Raw genomic sequence first — 27,880 nt, forward strand, 5'->3', positions numbered from 1 at the left:
AAATTGTTGATGATATATTTCGAGTTATGTCATTTTTAATGAATTATTATCAGATTTATTATAATTTTACAAAATATCAAAATCGTTACAATTCAAAGAAAGATAATTTTTTTAAGGACTGTGAAACGAAACTAATAAAAATTATATGTTTCTAAGAGCATATTCATCTTGCCAATATTATTTCAGTAATCAATAATTTTAAATTAAGAGATTTTTCCTTTTCTAAAGAAACTCAATTTTTTTAGTTGTATCACTTTTGAAGTAAAGAAATAATATACAGACACACACAGTGCCTTCTGGTAGCTTGCGTGAAAAGACTGAAGGATAAGTGTTTGTGACAGTCACGGATCTCAAACTCAAGTTTCATTGGTATCTAGACAGATCCCACTCCTGGAGAGCGTCCCCCTGTAGACCGTGATCGCCGCCGCAGTAATGCGCATATCACTCGCGATATACAAATATACAATGCATCGGCAACGGATATATATACGTATATACGCTTCTGTGCGAATACATAATCGCAAAGTGCGTACATAAGCACGGAGGACGCGTGTGCGCGAGTGTAACGATGTCACTGAGCAGTATCTCTGTTACGCCTGGATTGCCGTGGACTGTGGCCGCACTCACGCATCGCTTAACATAATCCCCCATTCGACCGGGACTACATAGATTACGGAATGATACCTCCGATGGGCGTTGTACAATTATATCAGCGCAGTATTGTATATTCCAGCGTCGCGATGCGCGTGAGTTTCGCGCCGTGCGAGCGTGCATTTCCGGAGAGGGATCGAGATAAAGAGACAGTCAAGGTGTTTCGATCATATCTAAAGGGATAATCTCAATGATGGAAAATCCAAGCATCCGACGTGAGAGAGGAAGGGGCTGTTATTGAGACAAAAAGATCGGAATGTGACCGTCTGTCTGGCTTCTAGGATCAGATCGATGATCCATTTGACAATAAAAATGACCCCAATCGATATCAACTAAAAGTAACATAATATCTATATGAGAAAAATTCGATTATACTGGTAAAACGTATATAGATAGATTTAACTATACTGATTTGATTAGTATTTTCAAATTGGATGTATAAAACTTCGATTTAAATTCAGTGGAAGTTCCTCAAGAGTTTAAATACGAAAGTAAATGAGAGATATATTTTGAATTTTGATAGTGCAGTTTTTAGTTCTGTTTTTAATTTCTGAAGGTTTATACCTTGTGCTAAAATTCTGTATTAATATAATGGCAACTGAAATATTACCAAAACCTGTGTAGAATTGTGTGCATGTTAATTAATTGTCGCAGCAATTACAGATCGATTATCAAGAATCGATCAATAAAAAATTTTAGTATAATATTTAAGGGAATGCTGGATGAAATTGTTGGAACATTGCAGATCGATATAAATCTCCGAATTTACTGAATAGAATCAAAGATTCTTTTACAGGATTAAAGTAGACACAAAATTGGAAAGTACGCTGCAGTGGACTCTATACTAAAATAAAAAAAAAGTTAAAAATTTATATTTTTTTCAACTCCTAGAGTTGTCACCTGACATAAATGTTTCCTTAATAAACAAAAGTTTTATAACTCGTACGAACAAAACGACAATTCAGAACCCAGCGTTTTACGTGCACAAACAATACTGAGTTTATGAAACTGTAAGATTTTTAGCTTAAAAAGAAAAATTTATATTGATCTGCAAATTATATATATACGAATGCTGAACGAAGAACCCGGGGCTTTATTCTTGAAAAGAAACGTATACGAAAAACTAGGAAAATACTATAGTATACGTAACATATACTGTAGTATTTCCCTAGTTTTTCGTATGCGATATTTTTCGAGAATAGGTGCCCCGGAATAGTAAACAAAATAGTAATTGTGTCTAGTAGTAGGTGTTCGATTTTGCAAGAGATGGCGTTGCAATATGTTAGATAAGAACAGATATATGCGTTTGAGTGAGACAGAATGATAATGTAAGAAATGAATTAAAGATGTCACTATTATTAACTTTTTTATTTGAAATTTAAAAAATTTGTATTATCGACATCGATGAAGTTCGGCCTGGTAATGCCTTATATAAGAACTTTGATTCGTCCATTTTCGAATTGACATTATATTGTGAAACTATCAGAGATTTCCAATTAATATTAAATTTTTTTTCAATATACGTTATAATTTCGTACTCAAAAATGTAACTATTATAAAATTCCAAATGTTATATTACATTTATATTGTTGAGTGTGAAATTATAACTTTGATATTATGTTATCTTTAGTTGACGTCGACTGTAATATTGCTACAGTAATTTCTTGAAAAAAGAAAGTCTACTTACATTTATTAGCAGTAGGAAGCTTCTTTTTTACCTTGCAAATTAAAAGTCAAGAACGCGGATTCAGTATATTCTGTTAAAATACCATGGATCGCGTTGCAATTTCGCGATTTACATTCCGTTTTATCGTGAAGGTATTCTACCGTACACAGCCAAAGTTTTTCAGTTTTAAACACGAGGTCCCGATGCGAAATTATCCAGCCAAATACGAGGGTAGTTCGAAAAGTTCTCGGCCTAACACAGAAATAACGTCACAAATATCAAACTGCTATAATTTTAGACAAGTTTGATCCTTTACAGTGTTACTGTTAAAATTTTAGATAGATGCGTTCATTAGTTTCTTTGTTTTAATCGTGTAGTGCTGGTTCAGATTCCTACTCGAGTATTACTCAGATATTATTCCATCCTTGTTGTTTACCGAACTTTAAACAAGAATAATATGACACCCGGGAAGCATCTGGGTGGGAATCCGAACACGCCCTAAAACAACCAACATTTAGTTCCATTATGGCAATATATTCGCTTAAATTTCTTCAATTACAGAAATGTGAGCGGGTGCATTGTCATGAAAAAAATCAAAAGTTGGCTGCTTTACATTACCGAAATAAAGAAACTAATGAATACATCTGTCCGAAATTTTAACAGTAATTCTGTAAAGGATCAAACTTGTCTAAAATTATAGCAGTTTGATATTTGTAGCGTTATTTTTGTATCAGGGCGAGAACTTTTCGAACTACCCTCGTGATATTCCTTTCATTAATATCACTTTTAAAACTTATTGCACTCCACTTGAATATGAATGTGGATGTAATTAGCTTCTATTCAGAAAATATCGAGGAAAATATAGAAGAGAAGGTGGTATTATGGCACCCCAGTTACATTTTACACAATAACTTCGTTAATAATCAATATTTAAGTTTAAAACTTGACAATTACATTCATTAAAATGTTGTTGAATCGATTCTGGACTCAAACTTACGAAATATTTATTACTTAGGATACTATTAATAAAAATATGGCGACATTGCATAATGACTCGAAGAAAAAAATGGATGGTAATGTGGCCTTCTATAAAAACAGCCTTAAAATATAAATTTTGTTTAGAAAACAGTATTTGGTTAGAAAATTAACAAAAAAGTAAAATATTTTAAAATGTATGCAAATGAATGTATATACATTCACATAATTTCTGCATATAAGCTGCTCGGTACTAAAAATAGTACACGTAATATAAAAAAAGCTATAGATTAACAGTACAGCTACAATCAATTATAATAATTATTTTGATATGAAAATACCTCAAAAAAGAGATCGTGAGTAATCAATATCCACAGAGGGCTACATTAGCAAAATGCCATGGTATTGTTTAAATTTTGCATAACTCAAAATATATACAGTCAAATGAAATGTTAAATAGCAAATAACACACTCAAAAATACATATACTCATGTGATAATACGCTCAAGTTCAAGAAAAATGAGAGAAAGTAGGTGTAATTAAATGCTAAAATAAATCTCAGAAACATTTCGAAATACTTGAAAGTAAAAATGCGTTATAATAAGTGTTGGCTATTGAGTATTAATATTAGATAATAATAGATAATAATAGTATTGATAATATTAGTGGTGTAACGACAAGCTACTGAACAAATAATTCCATAAGTAATCATTATTCGCTATATAATAGCGGAGATATTAAGGGAGGCCACAATATATACACTGACCATAATACCACCTTCTCCTCTAGTAATTTGTATCTACTATGAAAATAAATTGTTAAAAACAAAGTGAAAAAATGTTCTGTATGTGTATTCAAAATTTAATTGGGGAACGTATTAAATATAAAAATTCAATTTTATAAGTTATTTCGATCTGTGGCATAAAAGTACTGGAACTACTAATAACGATAACTAAAATAACAATTAGCGCAAAGTGCCAGCAGGACGCTGAGGTTTTGATATGTACAATGGCGCGTGTAAAGGGTAATGAATGAGAGGAGCGGATGGCAATTAACTGCCGCGCGCGGAGACTTCTGACCGAAGAGAAACGCTGCTACGCTTCACACGTTCGTTTCTTTATACATGAAGTAATTCAATTTTGCACCCGTATATTAATTCAATTCCGACCTATTGTTCCTATGATATAAATCGTACGCTTCGAGTGCGCATAAAACGATTCTTTTGTAGAGCAATAATCGAGAGACCGTTTTGTTAACGAGTGTACGCAATTACGGCAGCCAAATGAGACTCATAATTTTCAGGTAATCAAAAGGAATCCTCCATAAATCGCGACTTGTAATTCCAATCTCTTTGGGTTTGTTACACGCGAGAGTTATCTTACGCTATAATTTTAATCGGAGTCAGTCGAACACACAGCATCTGTATCAAGTGACGGCAGTGGAAATCATTACGGGGTAGTGGATATTAATGTTGAGAATGAAAGAATTTTTCAGAACATTTAATTGGCGAATAATAATGTTCTAACGCACGTGATAATTAAAAATTGCCAACAGCGTTGTAACGGTAAAATGTATATATATATATACATATATATATACACATATATATATATACTCACTTAATTAAACGAGAAAGACATTTAATGAATATAGATTCGTAAATTTTCACGAGGTAATAATATGTCGTCACGACGGATCGAACATTTTAAGTTGATATAAATTTTATCGAGCAATAATACTCCCTGATCTGCAATAAATTTAATTTTGGTCCATATAACTGACAACCTGCGCGCAATAAAATTCGTACAAAAGCAGCATTCTGCTCCTTGTCATTTGTGTCACCGTGCAAAAGTCCGCTTTTACAAAATGACTGCTTTTTTAGGAATGCACTGTAAATGCGTGACACCTACATATTTATTATTTACGCGTACGCAACACGTTATTGAGATATATTTCAGTTCTGTCGAGGCATTTCATCTCCGCGCTAATTTCACTGTAATTTTATTAGAGTTTTTAGTGAATTTTGTCAAAGACATATGAGATTATACAAAAGTATTGCTTAGGTTCACGAAAAATTCTCGATGACTTATTACGTCATTGTCGCGTCTGCTGTTTCACCATTTTTTACGTGCCGAGACATTAATCAAATTCTCCCCAAGTTCTCTGGAGAGATCTTTTGGATGCCTCCTTATTGCGAGTAACGTGTGGGTCTCGAGGTGTGTAGGTTTATAAATCTACACGCGCCGAGGAACCGCACACAATTCTTTAGTTTCATTATTATATAAGTTTATTATTCTCCTTTTATTCATATTACGGAACAACGATTCTTGAAAGAAATATTTATCTAGATTTTATTCGACACAATATCGTGACGTCAACAATCTATCAGAAACATATAAAGCAAATGGAATTGTATCACATGTGACGCACGTATATATATATATATATATCTCCTGTTAATAATAAAAAGAGTATTTCGTGGAATCACAAAAGCGGAAGATACGGCGTTATATAATTCAATAAGTAAAATTTATTCGAATATTATCTCATCTTTGTTCAAAAATTATCTCAAATACTTTCAGATGTATCCGCGGTACGTCGCCGCATTGTGATACATTAATATTTAGGACTTATTGATATCACGACTTGTCGAGTAATATATATCGGCATCGTCCGCTCTTTCTAGCTATCGTTTAAATTTTAAACTTTGGTGTAGCTGAGACCGGAGCGGAACACAGTAGTTTATTGATCCCGCGCGTGAAAACGATTTTATAGAGAATTATACGACGTCCATAACGAAGAACAGACTTTATCGAATACAGTCAGGTATTTCAGCATATCATCTGCGCGGAAGGGCCATTTAATAAGAATAAAATTTACGTAATACTTCGGTGTCGTTGTGAAAATCGTTCAATCCGATTCGCGACGAGTGGTACATAAAGCAAAATCGGAATCTACTTCAGATCAAGATAGATTAGTATCTGCCAGTCGTAAACCAATTACCCATTACCAGTTATCCGTTCGCGAGCACATTTTCTGTCCATCAGCGCTCCATAATCTGCGCGCTCGACGCGGTTCCGCAAAAAACGCGCTCCCCGCGAAAGATACATGACAATATATATATTTTAGGAGTCGTGCGTTCCCCGGCTCCTCGCCTTTTGTCGTCGACAAACCTCTTCCTCGGGTGAACGGCACGACGATGGTTCTTTTCCCGCGACGTTTCAATTCGCTGTCTGCGGTACATAAGGGGGCATGTAGGGCCCCGTGAGAATGTACTGCACCGCCACGACCATCAACTGCGGCGCACTCCATCTGATGATATATGCGCTTCCTGAAACAGAAATGCATTTCGCGTGTTACTTGGCGCCGTTATGCACGAGGCTTCTACGCGCGCACGAGTTTATATATATACGAAGTAGCCCAGGTGCGCCACGGTTCCTTTTACACGAGGTGTCTTGGGATTAATGTAGAATTTATATTTTCTTAATAGGGCTTGTCGGTTCAATCGCTTCATGATCGTAGATAGAGATTCATGAATACACACACACTGACTAGCGCGCGCTTTGTTGTTTATTTCAAGGCAAGTTCTGTTGGAAAAAAGTAAGTAAAAAAGACTGTCCTCAAGTCGCTATGAAATTCATAATTCTGATAAGGACACCTCTTGCGAGGTGTCCTTACCCTATATATTAAATGATCCACCTGAGACTGCTACCATTCTTCTTCAAGAAGAACATGGGTGGATCCTTATGGAAATGCTGTTCCGATTTAACGTTCTCGCTTCTACGTTTTTCTTTCATCTATCTGCTTTAACTCAAGAATCTTCTATACGAGCTTTTTAGGTCATTTTTCAAAACAGTACCTTCTTTATTACAATTTTCGTGTGACAGAAATGTTTCTGCTTTCCTCGATTCAATTTGAATTTCTGATCAGGAACTCAACTTGCCGTCGAATTGAGAATCACCAATATTCTTTATCGATCGTTCCATTTTTGCCATTCGGAGGTTTCAATATAACGACACATTGAGAGATTTATAATTCTATGACTAAAAGATGACGAAAGAAATTTTTTAGTACGTCAATATCTGATTTTTAACATAGCAACACGTAAAAAAGATATAGTACGAAATTGCTGAACATAATAATGTGTTATAAAATCCATATCTACTCATTTAAACTTTTCCTGATATAAGCTTCCCTTATAAGCCCCTTTGATGTAAATATTTATTTTTTTTTTTTTTAATTTACGTGTGTACTGTACAAATCGATAAAAGTAACAACGCGATAATAAAATTGGATGATGTATCTCTCGTACCAATATATATCCACACAAATTATAAAGAATTATTCACCTTTATTAAAGGTGTCATCGGAATGTTTTGTCGTCAAGTTAATAAGTCATTTATTTTTACTTCCATTTTAAAAGCAACTGAACGAAAATGTCATCCATGTAAACACATCATACTGTATACTTGCAAAATATGTTTGCCGTAGAATATGTCAGTGTCACTCGCCGTGTATGATTTGCATATCTCCCTTTACATTCATTTACATGCTGAAACGTACGAAAAGACTGTTCCTCGTTCCCATAATATCATAATATTAACGCTTCGCGTACATGAACACGATTCGGAAAGCATACATAACACCGCGAAATCGGTTGAGAACACGCTGTAAAATACATATTTTCAAGACGATGCTCGAATCAACGACGTTAATTTCGCAGAAACTATAGTGATTAGGCTGTAAAATAACAAATTGCGAAGGCGTACTGTTAAGACGGTGAATAATTTATAACGTGAACGTTCAGGAAATCAATAGGCTGTTACTAGCTCGCAATTCCCAAGGAAGCTTACGATTAATCTGATTAATCAGTTCGATACGTGCCAATAATTAATCACACGTAGGATCAAATATTTGTGTTAGATAATCTTAATGTGTTGTAGACCTCCTTATATACAAAGACACAACGATTTTGTTGAAGGCAAAGCTGACACAAACGTAATATTCAATATAATATATTATAGGACCGTATATGTGATAACACAAACTATAGAAATCAAAGTCTTAAACGGTCTAGCTGGATCTTAGATCTTAAATCTATGATTCTATGTGAATTTATATACTACGTATGTAATCCTTTTTGAAAAGCACCCGTTTCAAAATCGATTTAGCTTTGCCTTAGTTGGCTGAATCGATTCCCAGTCTCACACACACATGAATACGTTACAATCTTACCGATTATCATCGAGCGAATAGACGCATTTTCATACTTTAGCGCTCCATAACTCGGACCCTAGGCATTTTTGGACTTTGTGCCCATTGAGACATTTGTTCAAGACAATAAGGAGGACAACTAAATTTAAAGATAATTTCACCGAGAACCAAAACCCATAAGGTTGGTACGGGATCCTTTCTCATTAAAGTACACATGGCACAAATAATCATCTTAAACCGCGCTCGTACATCTCGTTTAAAACCATTACATTTTTGTTTATGACTTACACTTACACCACTTAGAGTAAACGGCTCGCTTAATCTCTTTTTTCAGAATTTTAACCGTTTTACAAAGCTCGTTATCTCGGTAATTACGTGCGGGCAGGTTAAACGGCGGCTAGAAATTGGCCGTGCGAAACTTTAAATCTCGTTTAGAAATTTCACGGTCTATATTTTCGTGATACCTTTCGACCGGATCGACGCGCGTGTGCGAGTAGGTGAGAGAAAACTATATGCAGCTTGACTCTGCGCACTACGAAAAGCGGCTATAGGGACGCATGTAGAGTAAAGGGTGAGTTGAAGGCTTCTGGATAAGCGGGAGAGACCCGGAGTTTCTAGCGGAACTTTTCGTCCCAAAATCCCCCGGGTGTGTCTCGAGTGCTATCCCTGATCCTGGCCTCAACCAAGCGAAACTACAGCGGAGAGATCTCTTTGCTTTTTCGATAGACATGCGCCATCGGGATGCACCGATGCGTTCGTCGGAATATTGCGCAACGCTATCCGGGATTATCCGGGATGCCTTTCGAGTTCCAGACATAATTTTCGCGCGATTGATTGTAAAGAATTAGCTAAAACTTCCTGCAAGGCGTTTCCGATCTTAATAGCACCAAGAAATACCTCTTGAACTAATTACAATATAATTAATATAAGTAATAAATTAATAATAATGATATAAATTAATTAAGCGTGAAAGAAGAAACTATGATGAGTTTAAGAATGTATTAGACGTACGTCTCTGCAAAGAAAATTAAATTTGGAAGCATGTTTAATATTTATACTTCAAATAAACTATAATATATGTACATGTGAGAGTTGTGTGAATAAGATTATATTTTTGTTTAATAATACATTTTTGTAATTTAATTATACTTTTTTATTATTTTTATTGTTAAAAATGAAAATTTTTTAAATGATAAAAAAATTTACGTTTTTCTTTTATAAGTACTTTAAATATTTAAAATAATTTATGCAAAGTTTCATTGCGATTCTCTGATTAGTTACACAGATATAGAACAAATAAATATTTTGTTTATTTACTTGACAACGAGTTTATGCATCGCAATGTAATTCTACGTAAATAATCTTGAGTATATAATGTACTTATATTAAAAAATTGAGAATTTTATCATTTATTTTATAATACATTTCCATATATTTTTATTAGAGCACAGAGATTAAAAAATACTACTATTTATTAGAATATTATGATTCAGATAGTAAACCGTCACCAAATTTGTCGTATTATATTTAAACGTGATTTAGAACAATCTATAATTTTTTCATAATTTTGTTATGATTTTGAAAATATGTATAAAACATCCTTAAATCTCCTGCTCCGCCTCCTCCTCCTCTCCCCACTCCCTTCTTCTCAACCTCCTCCTTCTTTAAGTTTAGTCTACAAAATCAACAGTATTTACACAAATTAAAGACAAAATACGTATAAACAATACTTAGTTTCCACTGAAGTTCTCAATTTGGCCTTACTTCGGTGCAGTATGCTATTTCCATTGGAAGTAGACCTTGTGGTCAAAGCGGGAATAAAATGAGCACAATCAAACATTTTTCCATCGACTTAAATTTAAGTCGATGGAAATATCCAGCATATATTAAGATCTTTTTAATAAATGCCTATTAAATCACCAATCAAAATGTAATATTATTACAGTATATAGTTTAGTTGCGTTTCTAACAATAAGTCTGAAAAATTAATTCCGCTCACAGTTCAAGTGACTACAAATATAGTATATATGTATGTACATATATACAATAGTATATATAAATTCACATAAAATTATTTAAAGATCCAGCTTCGACCGTTATAGGCCGTTATTTCCTATTTCCTATTGACTGTGTTTTTCACATGTACGGTCCGATAAGATTATTGTTTAAATAAAAAATAATTCAAATTGGATACAGTTTGAAATTATGAAATTAACAATGAATATAAAATGAAGATCATAACGATAGAAATATATCTGAAGATGTAATTAATGAAAGGCCCATTTATTAAATATACATTCTAAATTGGAATTGTTCGCATAATGATTCCAATTTTTGAAGAATCGTTCCAGATCAAATCAAATTTTACGACAAGAAATCGTGGCATACGCATGAGCATATTGTATAAGTAAAGCAACACATGATGTATAAAATGTATTTTACATTTATATCTGTCTCAGCTGTCTCTATGCAATATCGACAAGAGCTTTTTCCCAACTATAGTGCAGCATTTATTCACAGAAAGTATCATATACTGTCATAGTATCGCATTCTCTTGTTATCACTCCCCACTAAGTCAATAATGGTTCTCCGAAACACAGCCTGTGTGTCATGCGGATAATCTCAAATTGGCCACAGGCCGAAGGGATGTGCCCCGGTTTTCCTCCCCCTGGAATGTTTCCATAAGATTTTATTTACGTTGCGGTCCTTGATTTATCGCCGATTCGGCTCACGCATTCGCGTTCGCGCTCGAGCCACTATATTTCCCCGTACGAATCTGTACGGAAGTGTATACCGGGAAATATATCGGTCGTTCCAGCGCGCATCGTAGATGCAACGAGGGAGGAAGAGGGTGGACGGAGGGTGCCATGCCGCCTGCAGGCTTCTATCGTGGACACGAAGCGGTATAACAGATTACTCCCTATCACGTCCAATATGTCAAGCCGCGCGGACGACGAGGAGTCAAGCATTATATTACAAAATAAAATGGCTCGCGCGTGTGGCGTCCCGGTGCATACACACCGCATCGCTGCCCTCCTCCCTCTCCCTCTATTCTGATCCCCACGGATGTGAAATATCGTGGATCGCCAACCAGAAACATGATGTGCATATTATTGGCATTTTCGTCGAAGAATTATGTAATTTTTCACATTGAGCGCTGCTGCACGAATTGAAAGTAAAATACAACGCGCGTCGTGCAAATCGTATTGCTCCTGTTAGACTAACCGGTTAACCAACCGGTACTCGTTTAAGCAGAACAACAAATCACATTAACGTCAAAATGACATTAAACCGGTTAAACTAAATCGTTGTTGATTGAAAAGTGACTTTTAATCATTTTGGAACAACTTGACTTTGTTTTGATGTTATGATAACTTGTGTTCCACTTGTCCTTTACAGAAGACAGAGGCTGCGTTCCGAAATTCATCGTCAATGTACTGAAAACCTACAATAACGTTAGTGCACTATAGATTTTTGACACTGATAGTGAATATCGGAACGCAGCCATTGTCTGGCCGTGCACACAAAATGGTATATATAAATTTAAAATGTATGTACATTTGCAAAATGTATTGTTGTGAATGTTTGCGCTACATTTTGATTGGTACCGCCATTGTGTGTGCTAATTTGATTCCGTCAAAAGGGATCTAGAGTATCTAGAGTCTAGACGATAGCCAGACTCTGTCTTTTAGCTGGGATACTAGTGTTCTGTTTGGACGGGACGTGCTCCCGAAGATTTGACTAAATTGGAAAAGCACGACTGTGAATTTTTATCGCAACGCGTATATTGAAAAGTGAAATAAGCCGAACAAAGAAGTGAGGCATTGACAGTGTTGTCTTTTGAGCAATTGCTCAGTAAATTCATTTGGAAGTAAATGCAGATAAAGTGCTATCTTAGACAATGCTGCAAAATATATTCAATAAATAAATAATGTGAACGCACGTTATATTGTCAAAATGTATCATCCTACACGTTTCAAATATAGTCCTATTATGGCTTAACGCGCGTCAACAAATATTTATATTCTGTGTTACAGGATGCAACATTGTAGCGCAAAATGTTTCCGCCTAGAAACGCCTTTCGCCATTCCACATTGTTAATTTCGCACGCTGTGCCTTCACACGTCGCGTCGTTATCAATCTATTTTTCTCGACGTCGCCGTCGGGCCATCAGCTTTAAGAGACGTGCCAGGGGCCGGCGTAACGTTCGACGGGCGCGGAAATGAGGTCAAAGGGAATAAGGGGGTTATTGAGTTAGCGGTGTATATCGCGCTGCGAAGAACTCCCTGTGAAGTGCTGTGATAGTCTCGACACGGTGGAATTTGCGACAGTTAAAGTTGTCGTCGACGTGGCCCATTTTCAAGACGGCCCGTATCCACGCAGCGTGTTTAAGGATTTGACATGAGAATGCTTACATGCTCGGATGCTTACAACCATTTACAATCTACCAAACATACCTTTAATTACACTGCCTTACATTTGATTATAACGTGTTTCTGTTTCATACCTAAATAGAAATTCTTATACAGAAAGAATTTTGATGAAGTATCTAAAATTTAGCTAGGTATAAATCTGAAAAGAATTTTGTTAGACTATTGAAATATTTTAAGCATGATAAGCAATGCTGCAAAAAGTATCGACATTCTAGCAACCAGCTTGAGTCACCTACATAATTAATTACTTTGATGATCAAATAAAACCATTTTCAGATCCGTATCTAATTGAATTTTTCAATAATTTAGTAAAACCGTTTTTTCCGCGTATATGTATCTACTTTTAACCCCGTTAAAAAAAGAATATAAGCTTAACAAATTTCTATCGCACAGATTTTAAAAAATCAAGGCATTTGCAAAAAAACTTTATAAATTTAACAATCTACAATTTTTTCTTTTACCCTTTAGGAGTAAAGTATATAAAAATCACCATGCATTTGTTAAGAAACAGAAACTTTAATTAAATCAATGTAATTTCTGATATTAAATATTGTCAATAAATTTTACTATTCTGATATGTTATTACTTAAAATTGTACATAAACAATTTATATTATCATATTTATTTTCATATATTGTATTATAAAAAAATATTTAAATTTCTTACTACATATTACGTATGTTTGCGTTATTACATAAGAAATTCAAAGCGAAGTTTCTAAAAGTTGAAGGGCGATGAAATTTTTTTGAAATATACATATCATTTTTCAGTATAAAAAATCCTATAAAAACGCCCATTATTTGTTGGAAACAAAAAATTGATGAAAATTTGTTGCACTATGTTATTATTAACAAATGTTATACACAGGGTGTTCTGTAAATCGTGATACAACCGAGAAGAGGATGATTCTACAAGAAAATATTAGTCGAAAATATAAAATATAATTTTTTATATGGAGCTTTGCTTTCTGGAAAATCAACTTTAAATATTCGCCGAGTGTTCAGACTTAATGGATTTTGCTGTAGACTACTATCTTTGTTCACGTTTATTATTTTGAGTAATCGAGAATACACAGTAAAACAGAATATTCGTGCACGATGAATTTTATTACTTTATAAATTGTTGATAATGTTACTCAAAAAGCAAAGCTTCATAGGAATAAATTTATTCTACGTTTTCGACTTATATTTACATGTGGAATCGTCTCCTTGCAGGTTATATTAGAATTTTTGGAACACTCTGTACTTAATTGTTATTTATTTTTTGCGTTGATTTTAGAAAGGTACATTTATACTTTCAAGCAGGGTTGGGTAGTGCTAAATTAAAAACATAAAAGTTAAGTTAAAAACTTAAAAAATTAATTAATTTTAACTTAACTTAATTACATTTTAGACTCTTAACTTTTTAACTTAATTTAATTACAATTTAAAAGTAACTATTAACTTTTAATTTGATTTTTTTCAAGTTAATCCACAGACACGATGCGAGAGGATAATGAGTATATAATTTAGTAATTTTATATTGTATAATCATTACTTATAAACAAAAATAACCAGATTCTTTAGTATGTTGTGAGAAAGAAAAAATACGAAAAATTATGTAAAATGGTCAAACTTTTCCTTTTTCTTTTTTTTGCTGTTCATTCGGATCAAATTTAACTTTTAACTTTTCAATTACTTTTTTTATTAACTTAACTTTTAATTCAATTCATATATATATAATTTCATTATGGATTAACTTATATTTTAAGTTAAATTTTCAAGGCTGTTAACTTTAACTTAACTTAGTAAAAAAAAAGTTAACTTACCCAACTCTGCTTTCAAGCAATATCTACGAGTCGTTATTCATCGAGTAAACGAGTAAACAAGTCGCAACAATAGTGAACAAGGCAATGACAACAAAATTAACAATAAACAAAAAACAGGAGGCATCAATTTTTAATTTAATCATTAAATTAAGGTTACCCGACAACGATAAAATCGCTCGAGATCAGATTTTAAAGAATGGTATTTTCCATGATGGAAGGGATAACATGGTGCGCGCAGTTAGACGATGTCTCTGTCTAAATATCTACCCTCTCCGTCTATGGACTGTTCGTAGTGGGAAGAGCTATCTTTCCTTGTTTGACACATTTTATAATGCATCTTTGATTCTCTTTCTATAGAAAGAACAAAGTGTGTTAAACAAGGAAAGATTCAGTACCAACTTCACGACGCGAAATAGGTCGGTATTCATAGTCGATTCTTTACATTTAAGACTAAGTCTTAAGTACAATCTTAAGATGTCACAAGTCAATCCGAGGACTGTATTAGCATCTTAAGACATTATTTAAGGTTTTAAAATAAGAACGGATTATGAATACCGCCCCATGTTTCGCGTTTCACAGTTGGTATCCCTTGGCACACTACAGAAGACGCGGAGCAAAAGTAGGCACAACTGGTTCGGCCGAATTGCACAGTGTACACACCATGTAATCCTTCCACCATGGTATTTTCACGATGATCGCCGAACCCAGTCGAGATGAATTTACTCGTTGCAGATTAAGGCAGAGATACGTCAGGTATTACGTGCAATCGACGATATACAGCAACGTCTTTGTCTCCCCGGCCGTTCGAGATCAAGATATATTCGGTCCGTTTCTTCGTCTTTTCGCTTTCTGCATTCCCCAAGGTGTCTTTAGTCTTTTCCCCCAACGCGATGCGCCGCCCACCTCAACCGCGCATTCATTTATCAACCTAAAACCTTGTCGTCCCCTCCATCCACATACGACTGTACGTTTGTACAATCGGGTCTAAAGACGGCATTTGTATGTGGGCCGGTTAAGCTCGATCCCACGCACGCGGAGGTTAAGATCATTTGCGTCTTGGGAAATCGGCGTGAAGATACTCGATGGTTCTGTCGACTGATCCTCTTACAACGGAAACAAATTACCGGAAAATATAACAGCGTTATTTTCGACGTATTTCGGCGGAATGATATATGATGAAAGAAGAGATATATGATGAAAATATTAAAACTTTTAACAACATTGTCACCAATGCTTAAACGTTCTACATAATTATTTTGGATCCAACAAAATTATTTTCACATATATATCTAAATTTTTAAGCATTAAAAATACTTTAGCAAAACCATTTTTTCGAAGTAGGAAGGAAATAATTCCTTGAATAACACATGTTTTTTTAACTTCTATAGGTGTCAAAATGTAAGTCATCCGTTTCTGTAGTTTGTTTTAAAATAAACAACGTCCATGTTAACATATACTTACACTTATATACTAATAGTATTTGACATAAATTTCACAGGGTATATCAAAATAATTATGTAAGACGTTCAAGCATAATGGGCGATGCGAAAAATTTTAACATTCAGCTTGTGAGTTTTATGTGTATAATTATTCCGATAGGATAGTATAATAAAAATATTTTCAGACCTCTGGCCGGTATTCATAATTGGTTCTTATTTCAAGATCACACACACACACACGCACGCACGCACGCACATCTTAAGTAATGTCTTAAGATGCTAATACTCTGTGATTGGCTTATATGAATCTTAAGACTGTACTTAAGACGATCTTAAATATAAGATCTGACTATGAATGTCGGCATGCATCTAGTTAAATTTTTAGGTACTTTAGCAAAAGCATTCTTTCTATGTATAATAAATATGAAAAATATTTGATGTATAAAGGAGGGAGTGTAAAAATGGCCAAAATTGGCCCCGAATGGACATCTTCCCGAAAACCTATGCAGTTGTGATTTTGAAAGACCGTACATTCAAAATGACAACTGCATAGGTTTTAAAGGTGTCCATTCAGGGCCAATTTTGGCCATTTTTACACTTCCTCCTTTAATGATGACTCATAATTTTTTTAACGATATGAATAAAACAATAGATATACAAACTCGATTGAAATAAATCAGTAGACTAAATCAATGCCTATTTGATCCAATACAGGATGTTGATATGGTTGATAATTTATTGAGTTATTAACAATGTCGCATACATTTCGATCCAGGTTTGGATCTTTCTCGATATCAAAACGCGTTAATCGAAATTAATTACGTTGATTAAAAGTGTTGGTAGCCAGTTGATTATAGTGGCGTATAGGATCCAAATCTGAATCGAAATGTATGCGACATTGTTAATAATTGAATAAATTATCAACCACATCAACATCCTTTAGCTTAAATAGGCATTCATTTATTCTGATTAATGTTTTAAATAACATTATTTGTGATAATTTAACTGACATTTGATATTGTTTTTATATTTGACACTGAAATGATCGAAATAGAAATATTTTTACATTTAGAACGTTTATTATGTAATTTTTATCATTAAAGCATAGCTTGGCTCGTAGCCCATCATTTTTTTATTTAAATTTCTTAACGTAAACAATTAGATAATACTTTGTAACGTCAACTGATATAACAATTTGATATTTAATATTGTTGATATAACAATGTTAACAATAATAGGATAGGAAGAACATCCGATAAGATTATAAAATATACAGACAAATTGTTAATCCGTTTAGTGGCTGATCCACATTTTAAATGTTATTGGTTTTTTGTTCATTGCAATTTTTGTCTCGATTTTCACGCTACCGCAATGTTTCGATGTCCGCACTTTGCCTTTGCGTACAACGGTAAATTCAATAATATTGCTACGCTTAATTCAATGTGACAAAAACAATATAACGAAATGCCCAAAATAATGTCATATCACTTTGTTGAAAAAAATATCGCTGCAAGAACGTGCGTGTCGTACGGTCAGTGGTTGACTTCATTACACATGTGAGATGCCTTAGTGACGGGAGATTAGTTTTCTGACATTTCAGATATATCAGCGCAAACGATGTGATATATTCTGTGCGACATCGCTGCCGAGACCGCAGTTGTACCTTAATAAATTTTATTCGTGATAATTTGTGACAGCGAAGACTAATATCTTGCGCTCATGCGTCGGCCGCACGTTCATTTATCATGCGGCCGTGTGACTGACTAACTAAGTGTAACATTTGTTCAGCATAAATGGTCCATTATGATTAGATAAAAGAACAAACGTTTCTATCTTAAATTACTATTCTTGAATTGCGCATTGTCCGAATAATTCCATATTAGCAATATATACAGCGAATTATGATGTTCCACACAGAAATCATGTATTTTTTTCCTCAGAAATATTTTTGGAATGTTTTTTCTTCCGTGAGAAGTAGATTGTTTTAATCTGATATTTATGTTCTATTCTTCATACAACGTATTTTTCGCTCAAATATTTGCTTATGTCTTAAACTTTTGTTACAAAGGACTTCACTAAATATATTAAAATTGGATCCCGATGAGATGAATTAGTTTCCACATATAATGTAACTTATAATGTGATAAAATATATCATTGATACCAGGTTCAATAATGAATAAACGTAATTTTTTAATGTGCATCAAAGATATAAAACTAATTGTTCTCACAAAGCTCCTTTGATACATCTTTAATACATAGTTCAAAAGCTGTTCATTAATCAGCCTTATAACATCTTTTGTTTACTACATTATAAGCTCCATTATATGTAAAAATTATATGTAAAAATAACTCGTTTCGTCGGGATCCAATTTTCCATATAATTGGTGTGAGATCCTTTGAGAGAGAGAAATGTAGATTTAATAAATTCAAGTAATAATTTCATTTCTAAATTTCGCAAATCTGAGAACATTACTTTATTTGTGCCTAATAGAATTACGTGTTATGTCGCGACTCGTGTCTGCTAACATAGATGCATTGGGTCGATAAAAATATTTCTCTTTTCCTCGGCAGCCCATGCATCCTTCGTACAGTCGCGTGTCAAGAATAAGTCGTCATCGTATTCACCGAACGAATCAAGACGAGCCAGAATTCGAAAAATTTCACGACGGCATTTTTTTGTCCTTGATCACCACTTTGATGCCAGGAGAAAAAAGAAGATCCTACGACGGAAAAGCATTTTTCCGCCTTGTTGAGAGTAAACTGGGCAAGCGGAATGCAGTAGAGGGGAAGGAAAATGCGAACGAGCAAGGTAACGCAGTAAGGAGAAGGGTAAATCATCGCCGCATGTATGTTTCTACGCTCGCTTCACGCTGCGATTATTCACAAAGTGCACTTAGCTTGAGACGAACGAACGGACGCGGAACGAGCAGTTCCGCACTTTTGTACCACTCGACTGCTTCTAGAGGGCTAAACATCGACGTACTATTTTCATGTACAAAGCACGATGTAATATACACATATCTATATATACAAACTAAAAAATTATATTTTCTCGTTTTCTTTAGATTTTTAAAGAATATTTTATCATTTTTTGCAGTTTCTACTATTTATTCATATGAGAGAAAGTTTTTCGCAAATTCTAGAATTCTAACAATAAGAAAATCGACCGAGAAATAAGGCGCGCAGTTGAATTGGAAATTGTAAAAAAATTTACACAAAATATTATTAGCACAGACTTTATAAGTATGGACTGGCAATACACAAGTATAAGTGTCTATACTTCTCTTTCTAAAAATGTCCGGAAATAGGTTTCGAGCATGCTTGACAAATATGTATACCTATACTATCACGTACATTGGATATGTTTCATTAAGATTAACTCTTCCTATACGATTTTACAAAATTTTGTCTTTACATATTTTTTAATTACCTGTATTTTACATTTTTAAAAAGAATCTTATTTCGTGCTTTGCTACAATACATCATTCTTAATTCTGATGTAGCTTCATTTTGATATATAATTTTGTAGCTTATCTCGAGAGTTTTTCAAAACACGATAATAAAAGATTTTTTTCATTAAGTACTTTTCGAGTTATAAGATTCGAAAGTTACAACAGTACAGTCGGCATTAGCAAGTTATCCGATCGACGGTTAAAACCTCTTGAATGTTGTTCAGGATCATGTCCTGGATAACATTTGTCAAGATCAAGGCCATTGGAGATTATTCCTCTTATTTTCATTTTTACACTAAAAATTCATTTTTAAGTAAAAACGAAAATAAGAGGTACAACCTCTAATGGCCTTAATCTTGACAAATGTTATCCAGGACATGATCCTGAACAACATTCGAGAGGTTTTAGCCGTCGTTTGGACACCTTGTGTAATGCTAATGCCGACAATATTGTAACTTTCAAGCCTCATAACTCGAAAAGTACTTAATGAAAATGAACTTAATTATAGTATTTTAGAAAGCTCTCAAGATAAGCTATAAGAATATGTAACAAAAAATGGGAGGTTCCACTCAAAAAATTTAAAGTGACCTTGCTCTCACTTTGACAACGCTACCCAAGGTCAAACAAATGGTACCATCTTAAGCTCTCCTCAAATAAAACTTTTGTCTGAACATATTAGTCATTTGACACACACTTTCAGAGATAATAGCTTGTAACTCTTTACATGGGCCACCCTGTATAAATGGATGTTATTTTAAAAAACATTCAGAATACACAAATTATAAGAAAATGTATTTTTATTAGGTTGGTATAAATGAATGACCGTTTTTCGTATTATAAAATGGTGGTTTTCCTTTTCCAGTATATTCTACAATATTTAAAAAAAAATTAGCGATTATACTGTTCGATAGATTAAAGTTTCAGCTTTAAGAATCTATATTTTTAATTACGGTATAATGATTTTTCACGGAGTTATGAGCAATCAAAGTCAGAATGCTCCTTTTTATTTAATCCGCGAGTAGCTCAGAAACAAAAAAGTAGGTACATTATTAAAAAACGATTTTGTAGAGAAAACTTCAATCTTTCACGATGGATAGTAAAAAATCTTTTCGATTTTTTTAGGAACAGTAGCAGACCTATAAAGTGAAAAGAAATTTTTCATTTTTCTCAGCTGATAATATGTAAAAATTATCACTCACATAAACTCAAAAAATATAGTAAGTTTTTGGAAGTAGAGTTTTCAAGCTTTAAAATCTTTTTTAAATTTAAATTTTATTCATTTTTTAACGAAGTTACGATTACTCTTAATAGCAATACAGAAAAACGATCATTTCATTTGCACCAACCTAATACAACGAGAGAAGTCTGTTATATCGAGAAAGGCAAAAATAAAAGAATCAAATTTAAAGTTCGCGATATATTCGTTTTACTTATATTGGGTAATTTTTTACATAATAAAAATATACTCGTCATGAATAATAAATAAGCATTTGCAGTTTATACTGGGATGCGAATCGATACAGCAACGGCCTGAAGATACGTTTCATCCTCGCTGCACATTACTCTGATACGTGCTTACAAACTTGCGACGGCATGTAACAAAATTTGCCTCCTCGTTTCTTCGAGCGGACGACTCGGCTCGTTTGCCGTTACGCTCTCGTTGCCGTACCGCGTAATTCTTGTTTGATGCGGAAACGCGATCCTTCAGCGAAGATCGCTTGAAACTACTTGGTTGCATCGTATGTACATTGCATACGCGCTGCGCAAATATGCAAGCGCATTATGACCGTTGGTACTAGCAACGGTATCAATCCTCTCCTCTCCCTCTTTTTCCTTTTCATCCTTTTTCTTCTCCTTCTTTCTCTCTCTCTCTCTCTCTCTCTCTCTCTCTCACACACACTCCGCGTGTCCTATCTCTCTGCCTATAGTATTCCGTACAGTGCAAATGCCGTTTTTTTATTAGTTATGAAATTCCGCCCACGAAAAACGTAAGATGCAAGGATAGTTACGCAATAATAATATAAAATAAATAATAAATAAAAGGGCTCTACGATCAAAACGCTAGATCTTATTTGCTGATATTTAATAATCTATTAACCCTCCGTTGGCTAGGTGGACTTTTAGGATATATCTAGTGGGGTCGATCCGATCCCGTGCTCATTTTTCATCTAATTAATGTACAAAATAAGTGAAAGAAGTAAATAATAACATGAAACTTTATCTCCTGTTTATTTATAAATAAAAATATAGTTTTATGCATTTATACTTCATAAATTTATACTTTAAATTAAACAAAAACGCTTTGATTAGTACTACATAAATAAATTGCCTCAGTCTCGAAATATTTCATATATAATTAAAATAACAAGAAAGACATTGCACAATAGTCATAAAAAAATCTTTAGCTTATTATCTTAGTCTCAAAATAGTAAACAAATGGTAAATATCATTATAAAATTTTATATCATAAAAGCAGCGTGGGCATAAACAAGCTTTGACATAAATAAGAATTGAAGGGTTATGTCTATATAACCCTCCTTATAAACTATTTCAACCGCTAAGACATTTAGTGAATGAGTTGAAAATAAGTTAGCCGAGACCACATAACCGTAAGATAAACAGTACATGTGTATACAATATAATAAACGAACCATGGAATCATTTTTACCCCAATCTTATCAATGGAGGGTTAACATTACAACATACGTTTCGACCAATTATCCGGTCATTTTCAATGTTGAATAAACAATATAAACAATAGACAGTTACATTTGAAACGCAAATTACCTACTAAAGCTTCTATTACACATAATATAGCACATATTTAGAATATACCATATATATATAACTTAATCCTATTGTTTTCTGACCAAAAATATCCATTATTACAAGTTATTTTTTTTTAGTATCGGTCCAATAATTTAAAAAATTTGCTCTTTTGTAATAACCTCTTCTTCATTCTCATACTGTAACGTAATTAGAGAAAGAGCGTCTATATCATCGTACCACCTATACCATTTTGTGTTTTCGGACTATATTTCTTAAACAAAAGATACAAATAAATATGACAGTTCTTTACTATTCTTTGGCATAACTTTTTTAATTATTATCAAAATGATTGGCGTTTCAATTGAAAAAAAATTAGTTACAATATCTTTATTTTTAAGAAAGTTGTAAGCAATCGTTGTTCGATTAGATATACTATACTCACAAATTATCATCATGACAAAACATATGCACCTATATCCGAAACTATTGTTACAGTTACAATCCATTTGAAAGTCATTTAGAATTGAACACTTTTTACCGCGTTTGCTTTCCATTAATCATTTTTTTTGCTCCTTAATTCCTTATTTTATTTTCGAAAACTGTTAATTATTTATTTATTATTTAATTACACTTATATCTATCGATTGCTCGGCGAAAAGAGGCCGTTATTATTTATACACAGTATTAACACAGTAACAGTAACGGAAAAGATAGTTAATAGTTCTCGTAGCGCGCTTCTTCGGGCTTGTTTAATCGTCACGCCCCCCGCACAACTTTGATTGCACTCAGATGTGAGTGCATGGACGGGTGATCTTAATGCTTTGGTAAGAATTTTATTACGGCGAATAGAGAGATTTATTGTCGCAACGGACGTCATAATCTTTAACAAACCACGTTTATAATGCGACCGTTTGACCGTTTCAGCAATCGGCCGACGCAAAATGAACATCGATCGTTGATGCGAACCGTATCAACCGCTGTTACAGTAATCATCAACGATGACTGAGCGTGAGTTCCATTCGCGTTGTGTAATAGCGATGCCGAAGGTAATGTAGCGTAATGCTTCACCACTCGCGAGAGTTATTGTAATCGACTTTTCGCACATGCACGCCCGTACCCAACTGCAAAAGACGCGTCTTTTACGGACGCCCGGATGCATTAACGGCATCAAGTACTTTCCTGTAAACGTCTCATTGAAATAACGAGCTCCAAGTATAAAGATTTAAAAGTCGAACGAAGAACGCTATAGGAAACGTGCTAAGAACGTATAGGAAAAGTGCTCAGTAATATTCAGCATGTAGGAAGCAAAGATTTTCTAAACATAATATGCGTACACAGTAAAAACCATATTTGCATTTGTGTTAGAAACAGGCCAACCACGTTCTTGTTAACACTTCGTGTTGAACTTTTTAACATATTCGAATGTTAATTTAACATATAATGTGATTATGTTATTTAAATATTTTGTGTTAATTAAATTAATATTCAACATTTTCATGTTAAATAACTAATTTATAAACTAATTTCTAAGTAAGTAAGCAAATTACATAAAAATAATGTATTTTAAAATGTAAATTCTGAAATAAATGAATTGAAATGAATGTACATGTTAAGGGGATCCTACGAAATTTCATTTAGTCGCCAGATGTCGTGGCACAAGAAGGAAAGCCCCTAAATCTTGAATAGCAAGTCTTGGTCTAATCAATAAGTAGTTAGAGTCAGAGTTGGGCAATTTAAAGCTGAGAGTATAAGTTTTTACATTTCTTACGTTTGTATAATACGTATAAAAAGTACGTATAATACATGGTATTATACGTATAAAAACCATGTATGATACGTTACGTTTGATATATGTCTAACCCTGATCAGAGTTCATGCAGGATAATCGAAATTATATCAGTCATGAGTTTATATGTATAATAAAAATTAGTTTTCTTCGACAAAGGGAAGAGATGGCGTGAGTAATATTTATCTCGCGTAAATCTGAACAATATTGCAAATGTTAATTTTACTGAAATACGTTTCTATAATGTGTCCCCTAATTGTCAAAGTGTTACATTTTTTATGTTAATTTTTACACAGTGTGTTACTTTCAAATATATTATTTACTTTGTATTAAATTAATTCTTGTAAATTAAATCTTGTATTAACAAAAATTTAAATGAATCGTTTAGGACACGTGAAATACGTACCATATATGTGTCAAGTTTATCACTTTTGCAATTGTGTACAAATTCATCATATATAAATATGTAATTTTTCTTATGAATTTTCAATCTATAGAATTACAGTAGTATGTGTGAATGAAGTAATTCCTAGATGAATATAATGCATTGTATTTTATCATACTAATTGTAAAATGCGTAGCTATGATTTTTTTATTCCGCTTATTATTCCTTGATGTACAATTTCATTCTGTAAACACCCTGTAAACTGAAGAAGATCTAACATGTAAAGCCGTCACGCCACAGGCACTTGCTTGTAACTTCTCGATGATACGCCCATCAATTAACATCGTATTCGAACGACCTGGAAACTTGCTGGGCGACGCGGCACGGCGCGGCGCGGAAAAGCCGCTCGTTGCTGCACTGCTACATGAGTCACGTAACGGCCGAGGGCTCCTCGCTCCATCATAAACAGAACCATACCGAGGAACTTTCCGCGTCCGGGGACCATCTTCGTAAGTAAGGACATTAGCATAGCATTCGCTACATTGCAGCTTACTGCATTAAGCGCATGCTGGGTGGAAGCGTGTGGATGCGCGGACGGCAACGAGACCGAGACGCATTTATGCCAGGGGACCAGAAACTTAAACTCCCCGGTTTTTCGAGACTGACAATCTTACACACTTGAATAATTAATATTCGTGCCTCTTGCTTCAACCGCTGAGTCCAAACCGATGCGCCATTTAATGCACCAGAAACGTAAGTGGCACGATTTTTTAATTCGAAAATGTCAGGTTAATAATCTAAAATCACTGAAACGAAGAGTATCTCGAGTTTCAATTATAATTACTCGGCCGACAGCAATTAAATGTAGAGAACGTGACGTGGACAGTTTTCGTAATTTCATATTATGTAATATTATGACACAAAAACAAAAATAAAAATAAAATAAGTAAAAATTGCTCAATTTAATTTTAAAAAATCTGTATTTTTTTAGTACATTGAAGATACAATTTAAAAATCTTATTTATTCAGTAGTCTTATTTATTCAGTGAATAATTAACTCATAAAATGTTTGTCGTGACGTTTAAAATTGTGTCACTTTTCAAAATTATTTATATAATATTCGTAATCAAATAATAACACAATCAAATATATGGATTTATATTATTAAGTATGCCAATAATAATGGTATAATTGGTCAAAGCCCTGTTTTTGTTATGCTCAATTATGATATCATTTATAACGCTATTATTGCCGTCAGTAATAAGCTCAATAATATAAAACTTAAATTTGCACATTTTCAGACCGATCAGGTTTACATTATAACGTAAAAAATGCCATTTTTACGAAAATATCGGATTAAGATTATACCGTAACGGTTTTTCTCTGTCATTATTGATTCCTGATACAATAAGCGACGAAAACAATAGCCATCGGTAATTACATTAGGCTGACGCTATAAACGTAACGAATGTTTGCATTGCGCGAATGTAACTCGGTTAATCGGTGCCCATCGTTTACTGCGCAGACACTACAGTTATCTGTTTGAGCTGCAAGATATATTGCCGGGGAAAAACCATCGCGTTTCCCGATCAGGAATGATTTTGCATTAACGCGATTGGAACGTTAATATTTCATGAAAGGTGCGGGCGCGGATTCTGAAATTCTGCATAATTGAGAATCCGACAACGCGTAACTACGTTGTAGATCGGTTTGCGCGCGGCGTGCAGCACGTATTCATATCGATCAGCGAAAAATTGGCTGGCGCGTCTCGATCAATAGGCGCACACAGGCGGATGAATTTCCCCATGCTCAATATGTTCCGCTCTTTTACATTCGGCTATGTATGCGTGAATGCATTCGTTTGAGAACGCCGCGCCAATCCCGTGTTAGAAATTTTTCTGTCACTCTCTTTTTTCTCACATCACAAATACACACATTATTTAATTAGTTCGCTGATACAATTTCTGGTTGAAAATGAGTGAACAAAAAAATTCTGATGTATCTATTTTAACCAGAATTCTAATAATGCATCTAGACCTCTTCTTCTAGTGTTGCTTTTTAGCGATTTTATAAAAAATGCATTTAAATATTTATTTACAAACACTTAACCCCCCCCCCCATCTACAATCTGAATCTTTTTTGGTACAAGCAAAGTTTCACTCTCAAATTTGCTCAAATTTCAATTTTTATTAAATACAGATTTTAAAATTTGAAATAAAAACAACTATTTGGTAATGTAATAAAAATGCCGAAAAGTAATACTGAATTTTTCTAAAAACCTAAAGCAATAAAAAAACTTGGGACAAAATCCCAGATTGTAGACGGAGAAAATAAAAATATGATTTCCGGATGGAAGGTTAATTACTATAAAATATATATATCTAATTGTACTAAAACAACGAATATGAGTAAAAAAAAAGACTAATATACATACAGTAAGTGCAAAAAGTATTCGTAAAGAAAATATTTTTTAAATGAAGTTTTTAAAAAAACTTCATTTTTAAAAGGTAAATATTATTCAGCGAGAAATGAGTCATCGAACTGATGCCGAATCGATATGGATACGATGATTTCATCACCAATTTGACGTCAATTCGACGTTTAATTGACAATTCTTGTTGGATAATTAACAATTTCTTCATTAGGAATAAAATAGACTGTATGTTTCTTAAAATTACATATACTAAAAACATATGTATTAATTATAGAAAATATATCATCTGAAAAAAATTAAAAATTGTATTGTTTGGATGCTCAAAAAGTATTCGTACCATCGAGAAATTTAGCTTTTAAAATTAGGAACACATGCGAAGCTCGTTTGTTTATGTTAGAACAGAATATATTCATTGTATAAAATTGCTAATTAATGTTTATTTTCTACAAATAAGACTTTTTTTATAACAAATTTCCTTGTACGAATATTGTTTGTTCTCACTGTATATATGTATATTATAGCATAATATCATATCACGGTGCTGTGAAACAAAGTGCAGTATTTTATATTCTATATAATTAAATACAATTTCCAAATGTTTAGAAAATGTATCCTTAACTTGCAATTTTTCTTTTTTAAATTATCAGTAACAATAATATAATATTTTTTATTTGTTATTCACAGAAAAAGCAATTGCGTCGCTTTTATCGTATACAATAAATATTAGCTTCTCCTCACGAAAAAAATATAAAAAATGGCATATCCGGTACAATTTATAAAGAATTTTATCATATATATACATATCCTGTTTAATCACAAACAGTATCACCCATACGTATATTTTGTACATGTTGATGTATAACGTTT

General features: G+C 33.5%; 1 protein-coding gene across 1 annotated transcript in view; it reads right to left on the bottom strand.

Moving 5' to 3' along the window:
• Positions 1 to 6,513: 6,513 nt before the first annotated feature.
• LOC108731098 (lachesin) overlaps positions 6,514 to 27,880 on the bottom strand; it is a 123,435-nt gene continuing 102,068 nt past the window's right edge. Inside the window, exon 9 of the mRNA XM_018461195.1 lies at positions 6,514 to 6,623. Within this exon, the coding sequence (XP_018316697.1) occupies positions 6,514 to 6,623 (110 nt within the window). The remainder of the gene's footprint in view (positions 6,624 to 27,880) is intronic.

This window comes from Mycetomoellerius zeteki, unplaced genomic scaffold (genome assembly GCF_001594055.1).
Source record: "Mycetomoellerius zeteki isolate Tzet28-1 unplaced genomic scaffold, Tzet1.0 scaffold1, whole genome shotgun sequence".
NCBI classification, from domain to species: domain Eukaryota; kingdom Metazoa; phylum Arthropoda; class Insecta; order Hymenoptera; family Formicidae; genus Mycetomoellerius; species Mycetomoellerius zeteki.